The sequence below is a fragment of the Papio anubis genome, chromosome 6 (genome assembly GCF_008728515.1).
Source record: "Papio anubis isolate 15944 chromosome 6, Panubis1.0, whole genome shotgun sequence".
NCBI classification, from domain to species: Eukaryota; Metazoa; Chordata; class Mammalia; order Primates; family Cercopithecidae; genus Papio; species Papio anubis.
In genome coordinates, this window is record NC_044981.1 from 78,415,391 (window position 1) to 78,435,615 (window position 20,225).

The following is a 20,225-nucleotide window of genomic DNA, read 5'->3' on the forward strand; positions in this document are numbered from 1 at the left end:
AAAAGAAAAATTTCTTTTTTAACTTACTTTAAATGACTAGAGCTTGAAACCTTATTTTTTTCAGTCTGAATTTGCTGAATTCTGATTGTCTTCAGATTATATAATTACATGGCCAATTTCTTAATAGATTCAATTTGTGCATTTTTTCCAGTTTAAAATAATTTATAATGAGAATGCATTCATGTCTAAAATACATTTTGAACCAAAATCTATATTATTTAAGGTTATTTTAGATAACTAACTTAGTAGAATTCTAAGTATATGTAATTTTCATCAAATACTTTTCATAAATCATATCTTTAAATGACACATCTGTTAAAAAAAAAAAAAAAAAGAAAGAAAGAAAAGAGTCCACCCAAGTGTCCAGTGTAAACACATTTATTTACATGGTAAGGCTGTAATGGTTAGATAATTATTTTTGTTGGCACTGGAATGCAATTTCTGTGCCTGCAGAGAGGAAAGTATTACATCTGTGGGCATAATGGTAAGAATATAAGGTTAAAAAGGTAAAAAAGAACCATACGGAGAAAATGTGTCATAAAGGCACAATTTTATATGACGCTCACAAAATGGTTTGGTCATTTCTAGTCAGAACCCCAATAACTTGCCAAAGGTTTTCTCTAGTCACAGATTAGACATATTTTTCTCAAACTTATCTTTTTGTTTCCTAAGGCATTAATAGTTTAAAATTCATATATGGAAATAAATAGACTCTATATGTGCAGATTATATTTTAGGCCAAATTAGTCATAGTGAAAAACTAGTTATTTAATGCCTCTACTGTGGTGAACTGCTTGGGGGGAATATTCTGCTATGGATCCTCAGGGCCCCTTCATGCACAGCTCTTGACCTAGGCTTGCCTCCTGCTTCTGATATCCTGTGCTCCAGACTTTAATTCTGATGTACCCCAGAGCCTGACCTCTAAATTCCTGGCCTTGATGGATAGAAATCCTGACCCTAATTGCTTGTTTTGTTTGATAATTTGAATTTAGCATTCGTTTTCTTAAACTGAACTCTGTTTCCTATTAACTCTGCATGATGATTTGAAATTATTTAATACTGGTCTTTAACTTTGTATGGACATTTACATGAGACCCACAAAATCAGAAGATATACAATATTAAAGGAATTCTATAGTTTTGTTCAACAGTTTACGGGCGGCTGTTTTAGAGAACACTGCAAAATGAATTGACAAGTGACTTAAAAACACTGGTCTACAAAGTATGTATTTGTAGTACCAGAGGCACTTTATCATTACTATACATGGTATCTTCAAGTTAGTATGCAGTACTGATACGGTTTGGCTCTGTGTCCCCACCCAAATCTCATCTTGAGTTGTAATCTCCACATGTTGAGGGAGGGACCTGTAGTCCCCATGTGTTGAAGGAGGGAGGTGATTGGATCATGGGTGCGGTTTCACCCATGCTGTTCTTGTGATAGTGTGTTCTCAGGAGACCTAATGGTTTTATAAGTGGTTGGAAGTTCTTCCTTCTCTCATGTTGCCTTGTGAAGAAGGTGCTTGCTTCCCCTTTGCCTTCTACCATGATTGTAAGTTTCCTGAGGCCTCCCCAGCCATAAGAAAGTGTGAGTCAATTAAACCTCTTTCCTTTATATAAATTACCCAGTCTCAGGAAAATTCTCTGTAGCAGTGTGAAAATAGACTAATGCAAATAACACTAAAATCAGGCTGTCTTTCTATAGCTCACAATTCTTAACACCTGGAAATTTCCAGATTATTCCATTTCTGAAATCCTATAAATATCCACTTTTTATAAATACTCAAAAAGAAATTTAATAAAAAAAGAATAAAATACAGTTTATATAACTTAAGCAGGTTTTGTCATGAAAGTTGGCACTGAAGGAACAATGTTATTAACATCACAAAGAATTTGGGGAAAAGAAAGATTTGACCAGTTACTTTCATGTATGTCAAAAGAAATAAAGACTCGGGATTTTTAAAGTCGTTAAATGTATATAGCTGCAATACTAAATATTTAAGCACAGTGAATTTAAAAAATTATTTTATGTATATATTTTTTCTTTTTTCTTTTTCTTTTTTTTTTTTTCGAGATGGAGTCTCACTCTATTGCCCAGGCTACACTGCAAAGCACGATCTTGGCTCACTGAAATCTCTGCCTCCCGGGTTCAAGTGATTCTTCTGCCTCAGCCTCCCTAGTAGCTGGGACTACAGGTATGCGCCACCATGCCCTGCTAATTTTTGTATTTTTAGTAGAGACGAGGCTTCACCATATTGGCCAGGCTGGCCTCGAACTCCTGACTTCGTGATCCGCCCTCCTTGGCCTCCCAAAGTGCTGGGATTACAGGTGTGAGCCACTGTGCCTGGCCTAAAAATTATTATTTATAAAGTACCTTTCAGTTTATAGGATATTTCTACAAATAATTATTTTGTCCGCAATGTAAACTCCATGAGAGAAACATTATCATCCCCATTTTACATTTAAATTTTCTTTGATCATCTCATTTCCAGTAGCATTCACCTTTATTCCACTTTGGCTGACTTCCTTCTAAATTTCATCTTGGTGCTTGCCAAGAACCAATCCTTGAAAGTACTATATTAGAATACTTTACTCGTGATCTACAGTCTCCTATCTTCCCAGGTCTCTTATTCAATCATCCTTATTATACCCATGCTTCAACCCTACTGGAATGTCAAGGCCTTTCCCCCATCTAACAGTCTTTTTATCTTCAGTTCCTTCTCTATCCAGCTCAGTGTCATGGTCATCACTTTAACCTTAGCTCTTATCCCATTGTCCTTTCTTTGCACAAATACAATAAAATATCTAACATAGATGAATCCAGCTGTTCACTGTGGCCTTGCCTCTTCCTGAACTGTTGAATTCAAGCTGCTCAGCCAGCATCATGATACATTTACGATATTAATTTCAACTAAATCTGCAGTGTCCGCTGACTGAATCCTTTTATGTTTCATAATCCGTTGGCTCTCTAGTTCTCTACAATAGTTCTTTCCGATCTGTTTTTTCTTTTAATTTTCCCCAAACTTCCAATCCTGTTATTTCAAAGAAAAATTGGAGACTATTACATATATTTTTTGTTTTCCTCAAACTTCTGATCTATTGTTTCAAAGAAAAAAATAGAAGCTGTTATGTAACTTTCTGCCACAGGTAAGAAATTAAACACAGAGAAGTTATGTAGATTGGTCAAAGTCCATAGCTAGTAAAGGACGAAGCAAATCAGTATGACTCTATAGTCCATGCTCTTAACATCTACATGTAAGAGTGTTTCCTACTTTATCCATTTCAGTTTCTGCCCTGCCATTCTTCTAGTTCTTCAAGGCAAAAACCTAGGCTCCATCCTTAGATCCTTCTTCACCTTCACTATCAACAACTAATTATCTGTCTACTTCTAACTTCACTAGCACTTTCTTAGAGCAAGATGCCATCATCATGGATTTCAGCAATAGCCTTCAAATTCAGTCCTGTTCTCCAATTCAGTCCTGTTCTCTAGACTGAAGACAGTGTAATCTTTCCAAATGCAAACCTACCCGAGCCAACCTACCAACTCCTTAGTACAACTCTCCCAACTCCTTCATGTTTAATTCTTTAGATCAAAAGTTGGCAAACTCTTTTCATAGAAGGCAAGAGAGTAAATATTTTAGGGCTTGTGTGCCATTCAGTGTCTATCCCAGACTTAATTCTGCTATTATGGCATGAAAGCCACTGTAAACAATATATAAACAAGTGGGCATGGCTATGTTGCAATAAACTTCACAAAAACAGGCAGTGGGCTAGATCTGGCTCACAGGCTGTAGTTTGCCAACTCCTGCTTTAGACATATTACATTGATTCGTTCCACTAATATTAAATACTTTCTGTGGGCTTGGGGCTGTGTTAATGACAAGTTAATGATACAGTGATGAGCAAAATAGTCATATTCCCTGCCTTCACAGAGCTTAAAATTTAGTTGGGATGGAGATACTAATTTTTTTTTAATTGCATAAATAGGTCAGGCATGGTGGCTTATGCCTGTAATCCCACCACTTTGGGAGGCTGAGGTGGGCAGATCACTTGAGTTCAGGCATTCAAGACCAGCCTGGCCAATGTGGCGAAAACCCATCTCTACTAAAAATACAAAAATTAGCCAGGCACAGTGGCATGCATCTGTAATCCCAGTTACTCAGGAAGCTGAGGCAAGAGAATCACTGGAACCCAGGAGCAGAAGTTGCAGTGAGCCAAGATCGCACCACTGCACTCCAGCCTGGGCAATAGAGCAAGACTCTGTCTCAAAAAAAAATTGCATAAATATGTAAAAATGCTACTATGATAAGGAAAAAAGAAAAATAATTACTGCTATGGCAGCCTATGAGGTGGAATTGACCCAGACCCAGAAATTCAGAAGGGTTTACTGACGAATGTCATAACTGAGATGAGATTAGAAGAGGGGAAGAAAGGGTATTCTAGAAGGAGAGATCAACATTTGGCTAGACCCTTAAATAGGAGGAAACTTGGCTCATTTCAGGACCTGAGAAGGGATGTGTGGCTAGAATGGCTGAAGAGAGAAACAGGGGTCAGATCACGCATTTTGACCACATTCAGGATTTTCATCTTTATCCTAAGTACAATGAAAACCCATCATCCTAAGTACAATGAAAATCCATCAAATTATTTTGAGGAAGAAATAATAAGATCAGATTTCTATAGCAAAAGAAAACTATCTCTGTTCACCACAAAAACCTCAGCACTTAGATCTACATCTGACAAACTGTAGAGATATTATGCAGAAAACATATAAGAAAGGGAAACAAGAGTAAATGTGTATAGATTACTTAGATGATAGTAATTTACACTAGGGTGATGAGGAGAACTCTATGAAAAACACAGATTTTGATGACAGGAAATGAGAAAGGTTTAGTGACAGACTGTATTTGGTGGGAAAGCTGAAGAGGGAGCTATCAGCAATTCACTGAAAATGAGAACACTGGAAGAAGGTCAGGTTTGGTGGGGAAATAAGAGTTTGATTTGGGACTAGGTTAAGTATGAGATAACTGAGATATCCAAGAGGAGTTTTGTTTTTATTGCTGCTGCTGCTGCTGTTGTTGTTTGAGACAGGGCCTCGCTCTGTCACACAGGCTGGAGTGCAGTGGCATGAGCATGGCTTACTGCAGCTTCGACTTCCTGGGCTCAAGGGATCCAATCCTTCCCACCTCAGCCTCCCGAGTAGCTGGGACTACAGGCACACACCATCATGCCAGGCTAATTTTTATATTTTCTTATAGAGACAGAGTTTTGCCATGTTGCCCAGGATGGTCTCGAACTCCTATGCTCAAGCGATCTGCCTGACTTGGCCTCCCAAAGTGTTGGGATTGCAGGTGCCTAAGAGGAGATTTTAAATAAAGACATGGGTATATAGACCTGGAATACAAAGAAGTCTGGACTGGCAATATAAATTTGCTAACTGAATGTGTGGACTTGGAGTATATACCTAAAAACATAAAGCAGAACAAAAAGAAAAGGACCTGGCACTGAGCAGGTCATTTAAAAATGAAGTGTTTTGTCATTTAATAGCTAGACAGGAAAGGATGAACTTGCAGAGGAAAAAGGAAAGGCAAACAGCTAAAGAGGTAAGAAGAAATCAGCAGAATGCCGTGACATGGAAGCCAACAAAAAAGAGTATTTCAAGAAACAAGGTGAGTCAACAATGTGGAATGCTGCTGAAAATTCAAGTAAGATAAACACTGAAAAACATTCATTGGAATTAGTGAAATGGAAGCCATTTGCAATCTTATTTCAAGTTGCAAAAACTCTTTATGGTATTTCTCCTCAGCACATCTACCTGTGTTTTCCCCCTACCTTCCAATAATGAAACAGAATCCCTAAGATTCTCATAGTAAGACATGTGTATTGGGGGTGGGCTCTGCATGGATCTGGAGAGGATTAAAAAACTAGAACTTAAAGAGGAAAAAATTTGGCAACTTAGACAAAAGCAGGTAGCCAAACATCTACAATCAAAGACAAATAGTAAAATGCAGCTCCTGCTGGGGTAAAGCATAAAAATTGTGCCTACGATAGTCTGAAGAGAGAAGTATATTCACTTTTATTTTTAAACAATGAATAATATGGTCTCATACATTTCCTTCTTTGTTTAGCCATAATCACCAGGGATTTTGTCAGATTTCTTGGAGCTTATTTTCTATCTAATGGATAATATGGTATATTATAGAGTCAGAGAGTACTTTTCTCAAATATATGCAACTAGATGAGAAATAGTACATGACATCAGCAAGCATACTTCCTGGAATTTGAAAGGTACTCAGCATATATTGATTGAATTTGAATCATTATTAAAATTATGAACTAATTTCTGACATGTTATTGATCCATATGCAGTGAAAATGTTGTTACCTTGAATATCATCATTGAATGTGCAATACTGGTTTCGATACTTGTTCAGGAGACGAAACGCATTCACATTGGCAAAGTCTTCAAACTGAATAAGGCAATTCATGCCGTACCTACAGGACACAAACATTCATATTAGAAGAGGCTAATAAGATGCTATTTAAAAATAAACTTTTAAAATTAGCCCATAGAAATAGGAAAACATATTTCCTTTTAAAGGTTCTGTCTTGCTGCTTAAGTATAAATATGTAATATAATATCTGTTCAACAAATATTTACTACATGCTTACTACAGAAAAGGCATTGTGTTGGCACCGTGAAATAACACAAAATGACCAAAATATGTTCCCTTTCCTTAAGGAATTTAACTTTTAGTAGAAACAAAAATTTTTGAAGTAAATAAAAAGTAATATAAAAGTGGTATAAACAAGGAATGATAGGTGTTCCGAGGACAGATATCACTTCTGGCTGTGATCAAAGACAAAGCAACCAATGAACTGAGTTTTAATGAATAGTTATAATTTCAAAAGTAGAGATGTAGGGTTTTATAAGCTGAGGAAAAACAGAAGCAAAATAACTGAGGTGAAAGATAAAAAAGAAAAAGTGTTTAAAAAAATGGTTTAAAAGCCCTGTTTGGCTATAACGTGGTAGTAAATGTAAGGGTGTAGTGAAAGATACAGTCAGATCTTCATTGTGGCCCTTCCATTTCTCCCATCTAGCTTCATCTCTGTATGCAAAGACAGTTATCGAAATAGTGTATTGGCTGTCTCCTTAGACACCCTTGTCCCCTTGTTCTCCATCATTCCGAATCTCCTTTTCTATTAAGATAGCACATAAATCAATGCTATTGAATCTCAGCCAGGATCTCAATAATATCCTGAAATATTTGTTTTCATCTGTCACTGGTCCACAACACAATCTCCAAAGCAGGTGCAATCACAAAATACCTCAGCCCGGGTAATTTATAAACAATAAAAATCTATTGTTCACAGCTCTGGAGGCTGAAAGTCCAAGATTAAGGTGTCAGCAGATTCCGTGTCTGGTGAGGGTCTTTTCCCCATGGATAGTGCCTTTTTGTTACATCTTTGCATGGGAGAAGGGGTAAACATGCTTTCTTCAGTCTCTTTTATAATGGCACTGATAAAACATTCATGAAGGATGGGGCCTCATGGCTTAATCACTTCTCAAAAGGCCCCATCTCTTAATACTTTCACAATGGCAACTACATTTCAACATACACAACTTAACATGTAATAGTAATGATTAGACCACAGCAGCAGCTTTCACAAACCTTCTTTTATTCTCCTGTTCTCCCAAGTCTCTTACCAGTCACTACGTCACTAAGATCAATGCTAGAGAGAATAATATTAACCTTCTCAGTTTCCCCCTACATTAAAATATTTTGTACTTTTATTTCTATTTTCTTCCTCAACTTGTGAGAAGGATTTTTGCTTCCTTGTTTTGAATCTCCCTATGGACCTTACTGAATCAACTGCACCTCTCTATACTAACAACTCCAATTTCTCCTTTACCACTGGTCCTTTCCTGTCCCCAAGCATTTTCAGGACCACCTGATTTTAAAACCACCTCCCTTGACTATGACAAAATCAAAGCTATAGTTACTTATGCTTCTTCCCCCTGATGTCAAACGTCTCATAACAGAGAATGTTAAACCTTGCACTCATTTCTCACTTCTTGTCAACATTCTAATTCAAGGACAGTCTCAAACCACTACCCCCTGATATCACAAGGCAGATGAGTTTTCTCTCTTTTCCTTCTGATACAATAAAAAAAAAAAAACTCTGTAAGTCCGTTATTTCCCTTCAATTATGTTAATTTATATATAATTATATATTTATCCTGGGTAGACTATCTTTCTAAATTACTATAGAAGTCATAGGTGAAAGCTGGTATTAACTTTTTATTTATTTATTTTTATTACTAGTGTAGCCTAGCATCTTTATCTGTCTATTCGTCATTTGTAATTCTTTCTGGAAGATTATATGTTCATTTGTTCATTTTTCTATTGTTTTTTTTTCATTTTTATTACTTTATTATGCCCATAAAAGTCTAGAGTCACCAGCTTCTTTTATCCATCTTTGGTGCTGGTATAAAAACACATTTCTTATTTTAGGTTATGTCTTTAAGCAGCATCACTTTCTTTGATTTTCCTTTTCTAATTAAACTGCTATCTTTGAAATTTTTAATTATTATGGATACATAATAGTTGTACATATCTGTTGGGTACATATGACGTTTTGATACATGCATCAATATGTAATGATAAAATCAGGTATATTTCAAAATAGCTGGAAGAGAAGATTCAGAATGTTCCCAACATAAAGAAATGATAAATGTTTGAAGGAGATCCTAAATCCCCTCATTTTTCTATTGTTATAGTTGTTTTCTTTGTTATTTCATAAAAATAGTACCTTCTGTTACATATGTTGCAAATAGTTTTTCTAATGTAGTACACTGTACCATTAATTATTTAGACAGTGTTCCTAATTGTTTTCACAAATAAATTTTAAATTTTTATGTGGTTAGATCTTTCAATCCTTTTATTTATGGTTTCTCCTTTGATGAAATGCTTACAACAGTCTCCTCTACATATATTTATTTAACTATTAATGAAAATTTCTTCTAATTATATTATAGATTTAGAAAATAGTTAACCTCTAAATCTGGTATACTTTTACTGTTAGGCCATAGATTTTAAAAAAGCAAGCTATACCAAAATTTCTGTTTTCTGTATAATCACCCAACTATGCCAGCACCATTTATTTAACAGTCCATCCTTCTCCTCATCACCTATATTTAGATACTATATTCTGATACATAGTAGGGTCTGTTTCTGTGCTTTCTTATTTTATTCTACTACTGCTGATGACAACAAATACGTTTTCCTTTATAAGATATTACACATGCACACTTACTCTTCACAACCACTCTATGAAGTAAATACTATTATTATTCTCATCTAATAGATGAGGACACAGGCACACAGGTATACCACATCGGTACTGCTCAGTAATATAGTCTAACAGTAATGATTATCTTACTAATCTATAAAGAAAAGAATACCTCCCTGCTTTAATTCCTATAGCTTTATAGTAATTTTAATATTTAGTACTATTAACCATCTTTTATCCTTCTTTTTAAGTATTTACTTGGCTGTCATACTGGTTTACAAGCTGTCATACTGGTTTACAAGTATTTACTTGGCTGTCATACTGGTTTATTACAGAGCATAGGCTCTGGAGTCAGAGCTCCTGGGATCAATCTAGTCCTCCTTACATACTGTGCATCCTTAACTGTTCTGTGCCTCTGATTTCCTATCAGAAAAATGAGAATAGTAACAGCCTATTACCATAAGGTTGTTAGCAGGATTAAATGAAGTGATAAACGTTAAGTGCTCAATGCAATGACTGGCACATAAGTACTCTATAGCCATTTAAAAATCTACAGATTTTTAAAAATTATTTAATAGTAACAATAGAAGCCACAGGCAGGTAAATAATATACTCAAAGGGCTAAGAGAAAATAACTGTCATCCTAGACAAAGCTATTCTTCAACAGTAAGGTTTATGCAGCCAGCAAACATGTGAAAAAAAAGCTCATCATCACTGGTCATTAGAGAAATGTAAATCAAAACCACAATGAGATACCATCTCACGCCAGTTAGAATGGTGATCATTAAAAAGTCAGGAAACAAGACGCTGCAAAGGATGTGGAGAAATAGGAACGCTTTCACACTGTTAGTGGGAGTGTAAATTAGTTCAACCATTGTGGAAGACAGTGTGACGATTCCTCAAGGATTTAGAATCAGAAATCCCATTTGACCCAGCAATCCCACTACTGGGTATATAACCAAAGGATTATAAACCATTCTACTATAAAGACACATGCACATGTATGTTTATTCTAGGACTATTCACAATAGCAAAGACTTGGAACCAACCCAAATGCCCATCAATGATAGACTGGATAAAGAAAATGTGGCACATATACACCATGGAATACTATGCAGCCATAAAAAGTATGAGTTCATACCCTTTGCCAGGACATGGATGAAGCTGGAAACCATCATTCTCAGCAAACTATTACAAGAAGAGAAAACCAAACACAGCATGTTCTCACTCATAAGTAGGAGTTAACAATGAGAACACATGGACACAGGGAGGGGAACATCACACACCAGGACCTGTTTGGGGGTGGGGGCTAGGGGAGGGATAACATTAGGAGAAATACCTAATGTAGACGATGGGTTTATGGGTGCAGCAAAGCACCGTGGCACATGTATACCTATGTAACAAACCTGCACATTTGGCACATGCACCCCAGAACTTAAAGTATAATAATAAAAATAAATTAAAAATAAATAAAATTAAGACATCTTTAGATAAATAAAAATCAAAATACTTTTACTAAAGAAACTTCTAAAAGGCATATTTCAGAAAGAACAAAAATAATACCAGTTTAAAAGGTCTATGTATAATAAAATGGTAAAATGTTGGGAAATACAAGCAATTTTTATCCATATAAAATAGTAATAAAAATAAGTCTACTTCTAGCATGACACAGTGAAGAGGTTGGCAAATTCATTCCCCAAACAGCAACAATATTGCAAGACAAAATATTTAAAACAACCATTTCAGTGCTCTGTAAATCACTAAAGACAAAAAGAAGCAACAATTTAAAAGTAAAATGGGATAGTGGGGTCAATTCTTGAAGGGAACATAAACTTTTTCTACTCCTTTTATGTATGATGCCATTCATCCTCCAAGGAAACACTTTAGCTAGCTGTATTACTAATTATAAAAATGTTACTAGAAACTGGTAAAACCATTTCTATGGTTACAAATTACATTTTCATAACCTAGCAGAGAAGCAAACTTCGTCATAGCAACTAAGTACCCCAAACACAAATATCAGTCAATAATCATGAGGTGCTTGTAATGGCTCCTCCTACTTCTCTGGTTTCCAAGCAGGCCTTTAGAAAGTAAAGACTGTGAGCCTTTGGAGAGTGCTGTATGGTTTGCTCCTAATGTATCATATACCGATGGTCTAGAAACATTGGCTGAGCTGTCATTATGTTCAGAAGGAGCAGAACCCTGTGGTCTCAGTATGTGAGGAGGAATCAGAGCCTTCCCAATTCTATTCCCGGATCTACTACTTACTTGGTTCTGCGGTTTTGCGCTTGTTACAATTTCTCTGTGGTTACAATGAAATCCTACAATATGGTTTGCCTTCAATGTTTAGGACACAATGTGGTCAGGCTACAAATTTATAATGTTTCTTAAGTGAAATCTGGGAATAGGCATAGGTAGTAAAATGGTGTACGGGATACCTTATCATTTACAAAAGTTTATTTTAGAAGTATCCCTTAGAAACTATATATCAGTTTTAGTTTCATGACTTTTCTCTACCTGGTAGTTAACTCTGATTTGACTCCTAAAGATTTAGAGACAGGCATTCTGAATTTATTTTGTGATACAAACATCTTGCATCATATAATAAAAGAAAGCCACGTAAGGGATAGTTAGTTCCAATTTGAACCCACTTTGTCACTATAAAATTATAAGTAGTGGAACACTGAAAAGTTAGCCAATTCAATTCTACATAACTATGAAAAGAACCTACTATTTTATGATCAAAATACCACATAAAATACTAGGTGCAAATAGTTTTAAAAGTTAACAGAAATAGCACCCATAAAATTAACATGTAGAAACTGCAGAGATTTTGCTCTTGTGGCATTGTTAAATCTGACAAATACCTTATTACAGTGACTAATCACTATATCTAGCACTGTGTGTCAGGCACTAGGCTTCATACTTTACATGGATTATCTCAATTCTGTCAGCAACCCAGTGAAGAAGGCAGCGTTATTATCCATTTAACAGATAAAGAAATGAACTCAGTAAGATTAAAAGCCATGGATGAGTTCATACTGCTAATAGGTGGTAAGGTCTGGACTGAACCACAGGGCCCACTGCTATATATACTGAGCACCAACAGAGTTATCAAGTCAATGAAATGAATAGATATTTACATCTGAAAAGATTACACTGATAAAATAAGGGTGTTATAATTTTATCACAAAACTATTAATAGCAAAACAGCATTTGTATGCATTCAACATACCAGGTCCTTTTATTATAGGAAATATATGAACAGATATTGGTGAGAACATGAACCTTTCTTTGATTATAAATGATCAAGAATTTGCTGTAACAAGGTTAACCAAGTATGCTTTAATTTTTCCTGAGATATAGTAAAATGTTTTATAGGATTTACTACATATGGAACATTCAAGATCTAGTGCACTTTAGCTCTGATGAGTACCTTAGGGATAGCTTATTCCAAATTACTCATTTTTGATAATGTATTGAAGCTTGAGAGTGCTCAATGAATTAAGCAGCAAATAAGAAACATGGATCTTGCCCTGGAAATGCTCACTGGGAAACAGTCTCATTGCGAAGACAAAAGGATGCAAATAAATAACTTAAAGGAGGTTCAGATTAAAAACAAAAGCAGTGGCACACTGATCACTAAAGCACTGAGGGAAAACAACATGAATTAGGTGAGGCTTAAGATGGGGCCTTGGTAGAACTCAAATAAGGAAAAGAGTGGAGTAAAGAATCAATCATAGAATAGAGGTCTCAAAATCTGTACTGGGGAGATGACAAACATTAGCTTCAAGGACTTTAGAAGATCAGTATTGGTTGCTGAATTTCAGATTATGAATGGTCTTGAATGCTAGAATAAGTAATCTGAAGTTGACACAAGTTATCTCTGGCCAAGAACCATTGGAATTCAATTCTTCCTTGCAGGTAACAATAAAGAAGATGGATGTGTTAACTTCTTTCATAGCAATATGGCTTTTGTTCCTACTACTTTACTTCTGTATTATTTTGTAACATTTAGACAGTCCTTTCATTTTTCTTACCCTTCCTTTTATTATATGTTACTGTTACTTCTTATTCTTTGTGACAGCAGAAATGATAAAGATTCAGCCATAATCATTCATTCTTTTCCCCCATATAGTCATCCCCTCAAGTTTCTTGTATTCTTAAGGATATGACAATCATGTTTTACACAAATGACTTCTAAATTTATATCTCTGCTGCTGACCTTTCAAAGAAATAACTCTGTTTCCAAAATGATACCAAGGACTTGAAGAAACGTTACACTATGAATCTTTTTTCTTTTAGAATGAGAGATAAATAATTAAAACGGTATTTCCAACCATTTTTATTTAGTATTTTTTTTCTGTAAAAGTATCTATAGTATCAAAAATCACACAACATTTATAGCAAGGACAAAAAAAAAATCACAAGCAAAATGGAATCATTGTGTTTAGGTGTTTTCTGCTTTTCAAAAAAAAAAAAAAAAAGCAAACCTAAGAGATTCTGAGTTCCTTAAAATTCAACAAACTTTGAAGCTCCGTTTATAACTAAAGTTGCTATTTAGTATATTTTACTAAAAAGAATTTTTAAAATCCTCCTTGTCTCCAAAATTTGTGAAACCTTTTCCCTTGTGATTTTATTATTTTGTTGTTGTTGTTTTTAAACTTTTATTTTAGGTTCAGGGGTACATGTGCAAGGTAGTTTTATAGGTAAATTCATGTCATGGGGGTTTGTTGTACAGATTATTTTATCACCCAGAAGCTAAGCCTAGTACACAACAGTTACTGTTTCTGCTCCTCTTCCTCCTCTGATCCTCCACCTCTGGGGTGGAGATGAGAACACATGGACACTAGGCCCCAGTGTCCGTTGTGCCCCTCTTTGTGTTCAAGTGCTCTCATCATTTTAGCTCCCACCTATAAGCGAGAACATATAGTACTTGGTTTTCTGTTCCTGCATTAGTTTGCTAGGGATAATGGCCTCCAGCTCCATCCATGTTCCTGCAAAGGATGTGATCTCATTCTATTTTATGGTTGCATAGCATTCCATGGTGTATAAGTACCACATTTTCTTTATCCAGTGTATCATTGATGGGCATTTAGGTTGATTCCATGTCTTTGCTATTGTGAATAGTGCTCCAATAAGCCAAAAAATGTGTGCATGTATCTTTGTGGTAAAATGATTTATGTTCTTTGGGGGATATACCCACTAATGGGATTGCTGGGTCAAATGGTACTTCTGCTTTTATTTCTTTGAGGAATCTCCATAGTGCTTCCACAATGGCTGAACTAATTTATACTCCCACCAGCTGTGTATAAGCATTTCCTTTGCTTCACACCGTTGCCAGGATCTGTTATTTTTTGACTTTTTAATAATAGCCATTCTGACTGGTGTGACATGGTATCTCATTATGGTTTGGATTTGCATTTCTCTAATGATCAGTGATATTGAGCTTTTTTCATATGCTTATTGGCCGTATGTATGTTCTTTTGAAAAGTGTCTCTTCATGTCCTTTGCCTACTTTTTAATGGGGTTGATTTTTTCTTGTAGATTTGTTTAAGTTCCTCAAGATTCTGGATATTAGACCTTTGTGAAATGCATAGTTTGCAAATATTTTCTCCCATTCTGTAGGTTCTTTGTTTACTCTGTTGAGATATATATATTTTTTTGCTGTGAAAAAGCTCTTTAGTTTAATTAAATCCCATTTGTACATTTTGCTTTTGTTGTGATTGCTTTTGGTATCTTTGTCATGAACTCTTTGCCTGTTCCCATGTTCAGAGAGCCATTTCTCAGGAAAGCAAGGTGGTAAAGGGAGCATCCAGCGAGGAAGTGAGGAGGTAAAGGAGCCTGTTGTTAAAGTGTGGGTTTCCAGGTAAACAGTACAAAGATCTGAGAAGAAGAGTGTTGGGAGTCTGGTTTAGGGAAGATAAAGCACAAAACATGAAGTATGAAGAAGCACAGGCTTGGTGTGGTGGCTCACACCTGTAATCCCAGCACTTTGGGAGGCCGAGGCAGATGGATCATCTGAGGTCAGGAGTTCGAGACCAGCCTGGCCAACCTGATGAAACCCCGTCTCTACTAAAAATACAAAAATTAGCTAGCTGTGGTGGTGGGCGCCTGTAATACCAGCTACTCGGGAGGCTGAGGCAGGAGAACCATGTGAACCCAGGAGGCGGAGGTTGCAGTGAGCTGAGAAGGCACCACTGCACTCCAGCCTAGGCAACAGAGTGAGAATCCATCGCAAAAAAAAAAAAAAAAAAAAGAAAAGAAAAAGCATGAAATATGTGAGGCATACATGAAAAGAGACAAATGACATGTTATTTTTACATTTTAATAGGCAACCGAGTATAACAATAATGTGAAGCAAGACTTTCTAATTACGTGCACAGGCCATCTGATGGACTGCAGAGTTGGAGCATGGGGAGATGAATATGCGAAAGAGGGAACATCATGGCCTCTGAGCTGAAGGCAGCATGGGTACAGGCTCAAATCCTCAGAGAAGTTTTGGCTCTAAAGGACTTATCTGTGCTTCCACATACCACTGTATTCTTATCTTCTATTTCCAGTTTGTACCATTCATTATGCCTAAAATGCCTTCATATAAGGGATGCCGAAATTTAGAAAATGCTTTTATAAACTCCATCTGCAAACTTACAATAGAGAATTAAAGGTCTCCTCAGATGCATGTTCCAGTAAATACCTCATCTCCAACCTCAATCATGTCATTTACTTCTGTAGTTTGAATCATTAAATCTGTGTCTTTTTCTCCATTTAGTCTGAATCAAACTGTTTATTTCTAAAAGCCAGCAACTTCTACAAAACACTAAGGGTCACATATTCAGCAGAAAAGAGAATTGTACATTATTTTACTGAAGAATATTACAGTCATAAAATTTTAGATATAGAAATGTCCTCAGAGACCATTTAGCAATAACTAATGATCAGGAAGGTTAAAAAACACCCAAGGTTCAAAAAAAATATATGCTAGTGAGTATTGCTATCTAAGAGAAAAATCCAGAAGAAATAAGTCCAATAGCCTCTTATGGTAGAGTAGACTTTTTTTGTAATGTAAGATACCTTCTATCTTATTTCATACTGTAAGAATACAAAATATTTTCAGATAAGTTTATCAGAATTTATTACCGGCACATCTCATTTTATTGTGCTTTGCTTTACTGCACTTTGAAGATACTGCAATTTTTTTTACAAATTGAAGATTTGTGGCAACCCTTGTCGAGCAACTCTATTGGGACCATATTTTTCCAACAGAATGTGCTCACTTTGTGTCTCTGTCACATTTTGGTAATGCTCATAATATTTCAAACTTTTGCATTATTATTATATGTGTTATGTTGATCTGTGATCAATGATCTTTCATGTTACCACTATAATTGCATACAAGATGGCAAACTTAATCAATAAATGTTGTATATGTTCTGACTGCTCCACTGACTGGCCATACCCATGACTCTCTGCTTCTCCCCAAACCTCCCTATTCCCTGAGACACAACACTATTGAAATTAGGCCAAGTAACACCCCACAATAACCTTTAAGTGTTCAAGTCAAAGGAAGAGTCACACATCTCTTTAAATCAAAAGCTTGAAATGGCTAAGTTTAGTGAGAAAAGAATATTGAAAGCTGAGCCAGGACAAAAGTTAGACCTGTTGTACCAGGCAGTTAGCCAAGTTGTGGACGCAAAGGAAAAATTCTTGAAGTAAATTAAAAGTGCTACACTATTGACCAGATAAATGATAAGAAAGCAAAAAACAAAAGTCTTTTTTGCTGATAGGGAGGAAGTTTGAGTGATCTGGATAGATTAAACCAGTCACAACATCTCCTTAAGCCAAAGCCTAATCCATAGCAAGGCCCTAATTCTCTTCAGTTCTATAAAGGCTGGGAAAGGTAAGGAAACTGCAGAAGAAAAATTTGATGCTAGCAGAGTCTGATCTGTGAAGTTTAAGGAAAAAAGTTGTCTCTAATAACATAACATAACATAACATAACATAACACAACATAACATAACATGCAAGGTGAAGCAGAAAGTACTGATGTAGAAGCAGCAGCAAGTTATCGAGAAGATCTACCTAAGCTCATAAATCAAGGTGGTTACATTAAAGAGCAGATTAAAAATGGAGACAAAATAGCCTTCTGTAGAAAGAGAATGCCATCTAGGGCTTTCATAGCTAGAGAGGAGAAGTCAACGCCTGGCTTCAAAGCTTCAAAGAATAGGACCCTTGTTAAGGTCTAATGCAGCTGGTGACGTTAATCTGAAGCCAATACTCATTTACCATTTTGAAAAACATAGATCCCTTAAGAATTATGCTAAATAGACTCTGTCTGTGCTCTATGAATGACACAACACAGCCTGAGTGATAACGTATCTCTTTACAGCATGGTTTACTGAATATCTTAAGTCCACTACCGAGACCTACTGCTCAGAAAAATAAGATTCCTTTCAAATTATTGCTGCTTATTGACAATGCACCTAGCCAGCTGAAGAGCTCTGATGGAGATGTACAAGAACAATGTTTTCATGCCTGCAAACACAACATCTATTCTGCAGCCCATGCATAGAGAGGCAATTTAAACTTTCAAGTCTTATTATATAGAAAATGCACTTCCTAAAGCTATTGCTACCCTAGACCATAATTCCTCTTATGAATTTGGGCAAAGTAAATTGAAAACCTCTGGAAAGGGTTCACCATTCTAGACGTCACTAAGAACATTCGCGATTCATGGAAGGAGGTCAAAACATCAACATTAACGGGAGTTTGCAAGAAGCTAATTCCAATTCTCATGGATGACTCTGAGGGATTCAAGACTTTAGCAGAGGAAGTCACTGCAGATGTGGTGGAAATAACAAGTAGTACTAGAATTAGAAGTGGAGCCTGAAGATGGGACTGAATTGCTGCAATCTCATGATAAAACCTGAATGACTGAAGAATTGTTTCTTATGGATGAGCAAAGAAAGTGTTTTTTTGAGATGAAATTTACTTCTGGTGAAGATGCTATGAATAGTGTTGAAACGACAATAATTTAGAATATTTAGATTTGGAATATCACATAAACTCAGTTGATAAAGGAACAACCTGGTTTGAAAGGATTGACTCCAATATTGAAAGAAGTTCTACTGTGCATATAATGCCGTCAAACAGCATTGTATGCTACAGAGAAATCTCTCATGAAAGGAAAAGTCAACTGATGTTGCAAATTCCATTATTGTCCTATTTTCAGAAATTACCACACTCACCCAACTTTCAGTAACCACCATTCTAATCAGTCAGCAGCTGTCAACATCAAGGCAAGACCCTCCACCAGCAAAAAGATTATGACTCTCTGAAGGCTCAGATGATCATTCACATTTAATAGCAATAAAGTTATTTCTTAATTAGGGTATACAAATTTTTAAACATAATGCTATTGCATACTTAATATGCTACAGTATAGTGTAAACACAAGTTTCTTTTCTTTTCTTTTTTTTTTTTTTGAGACAGGGTCTCACTCCATCATCCAGGCTGGAGTGCAGCAGCATGATCACAACTCACCGCAGCCTCAACATCCCAGGGTCAAGTAATCTTCCCACCACAGCCTCCCTAGTGGCTGGGACCACAGGAGTGTGCCGCTGTGCCTGGCTAATTTTTCTTTTAATGTTTTGTAGAGACAAGGGCTCACTACATTGCCCAGGTTGATCTCAAACTCCTCAGCTCAAACTATTCATCCGCCTCAGCCTCCCAAAGTGCTGGGATTACAGGCATGAGTCACCGGGCCTGGCCTTAAACATAACTTTTATATTCACTGAGAAGCCAAAAAATTCATGTGACTTGCTTTACTGTAATATTTGTTTTATTGTGGTTGTCTGGAACCAAAGCTGCAATATCTTTGGGGTATGCCTGTATTCAAATGAATATGAATGTTATTTATCTTTCCATGCACACTTTTAGACTATATATTTACGCAATGATGCTGCAACTGCTCAACTACTTTCAACTACAAGGTGAATTTAAAATCAATTTTATTGCTTGATAGTTATGTCTTGTAGGTAATTTTCTATCCTTTTTCTTTACTGGCAATAACAGATTTGAACAAGTATTTTGTGAACTATTATTGAATATGAATACTGATTGGATCAATATTCTCATTCTGATTATTCTCAAAAGTTAATATCCACCTGAAAGGATTTTTCCTGAAATGTCACCATTATGATACTTAAAAAAATTGCTTGTGGGTTCTATACATAATCTTCAAAGAGGCATTCCAAAAGTATTATGAACATTAGCAGTTATCATTGTACAGCATTCCAGAGTACTACTTAGAAAAAGATAACAATCATTCAGGTCTGTGTTTTTAAAAAAACAATTTTGTAGTGAAATCTCAAAATCAAAATAAAAATTAAAAAAGGAATGTGCATGTATAACTGCTTAAAATAAAAACTTTGAAAGCCAATATCCATTCTTAGACCACAGAGTAATGGAAATCCATGCACATTATTCAAGAATAATCAGAATGGTACATTTAGAAATAGCTGAAAGCACAAATCCAATGTAAAGTACAAATCTAGCTTCTCTGGCACAATCACCTGGAATAATGTCAAAGTCTGAATACTAACCATCTTCCATAATTAGCACTCACCTATCAGTAACATGTGCTGAGTTATGTCTATTTATAATTCCAAATTAATAGTGTTTCTTATGGCAATATTATTGTCTAATACTAATAAAATGCCAAAATATTATGTTCCCTGTTTTATAAATAAGCTCTTTTCCTCTCATATACTGAGGACGTCATGAAGTAAGCCGTCATACATCCAGTGGTATTGAATATATTTAAGCCCAAACTGTTTTAGAATTGTTTCCATTGGTACCAGTATGGGTACAATTACCTGCATGCCAACCTCTACCCACCCTTAAAATAGTGCAATAATTAGTTGATGTATTCTGA

The 20,225-nt window shown here is 35.8% G+C and overlaps 1 protein-coding gene across 1 annotated transcript in view; it reads right to left on the reverse strand.

The window, feature by feature from the left end:
* The window catches only part of ME1 (malic enzyme 1), a 233,232-nt gene that overhangs the window by 34,880 nt on the left and 178,127 nt on the right, over positions 1 to 20,225 (reverse strand). The window contains exon 7 of the mRNA XM_017958059.2: positions 6,381 to 6,490. Within this exon, the coding sequence (XP_017813548.1) occupies positions 6,381 to 6,490 (110 nt within the window). The remainder of the gene's footprint in view (positions 1 to 6,380; positions 6,491 to 20,225) is intronic.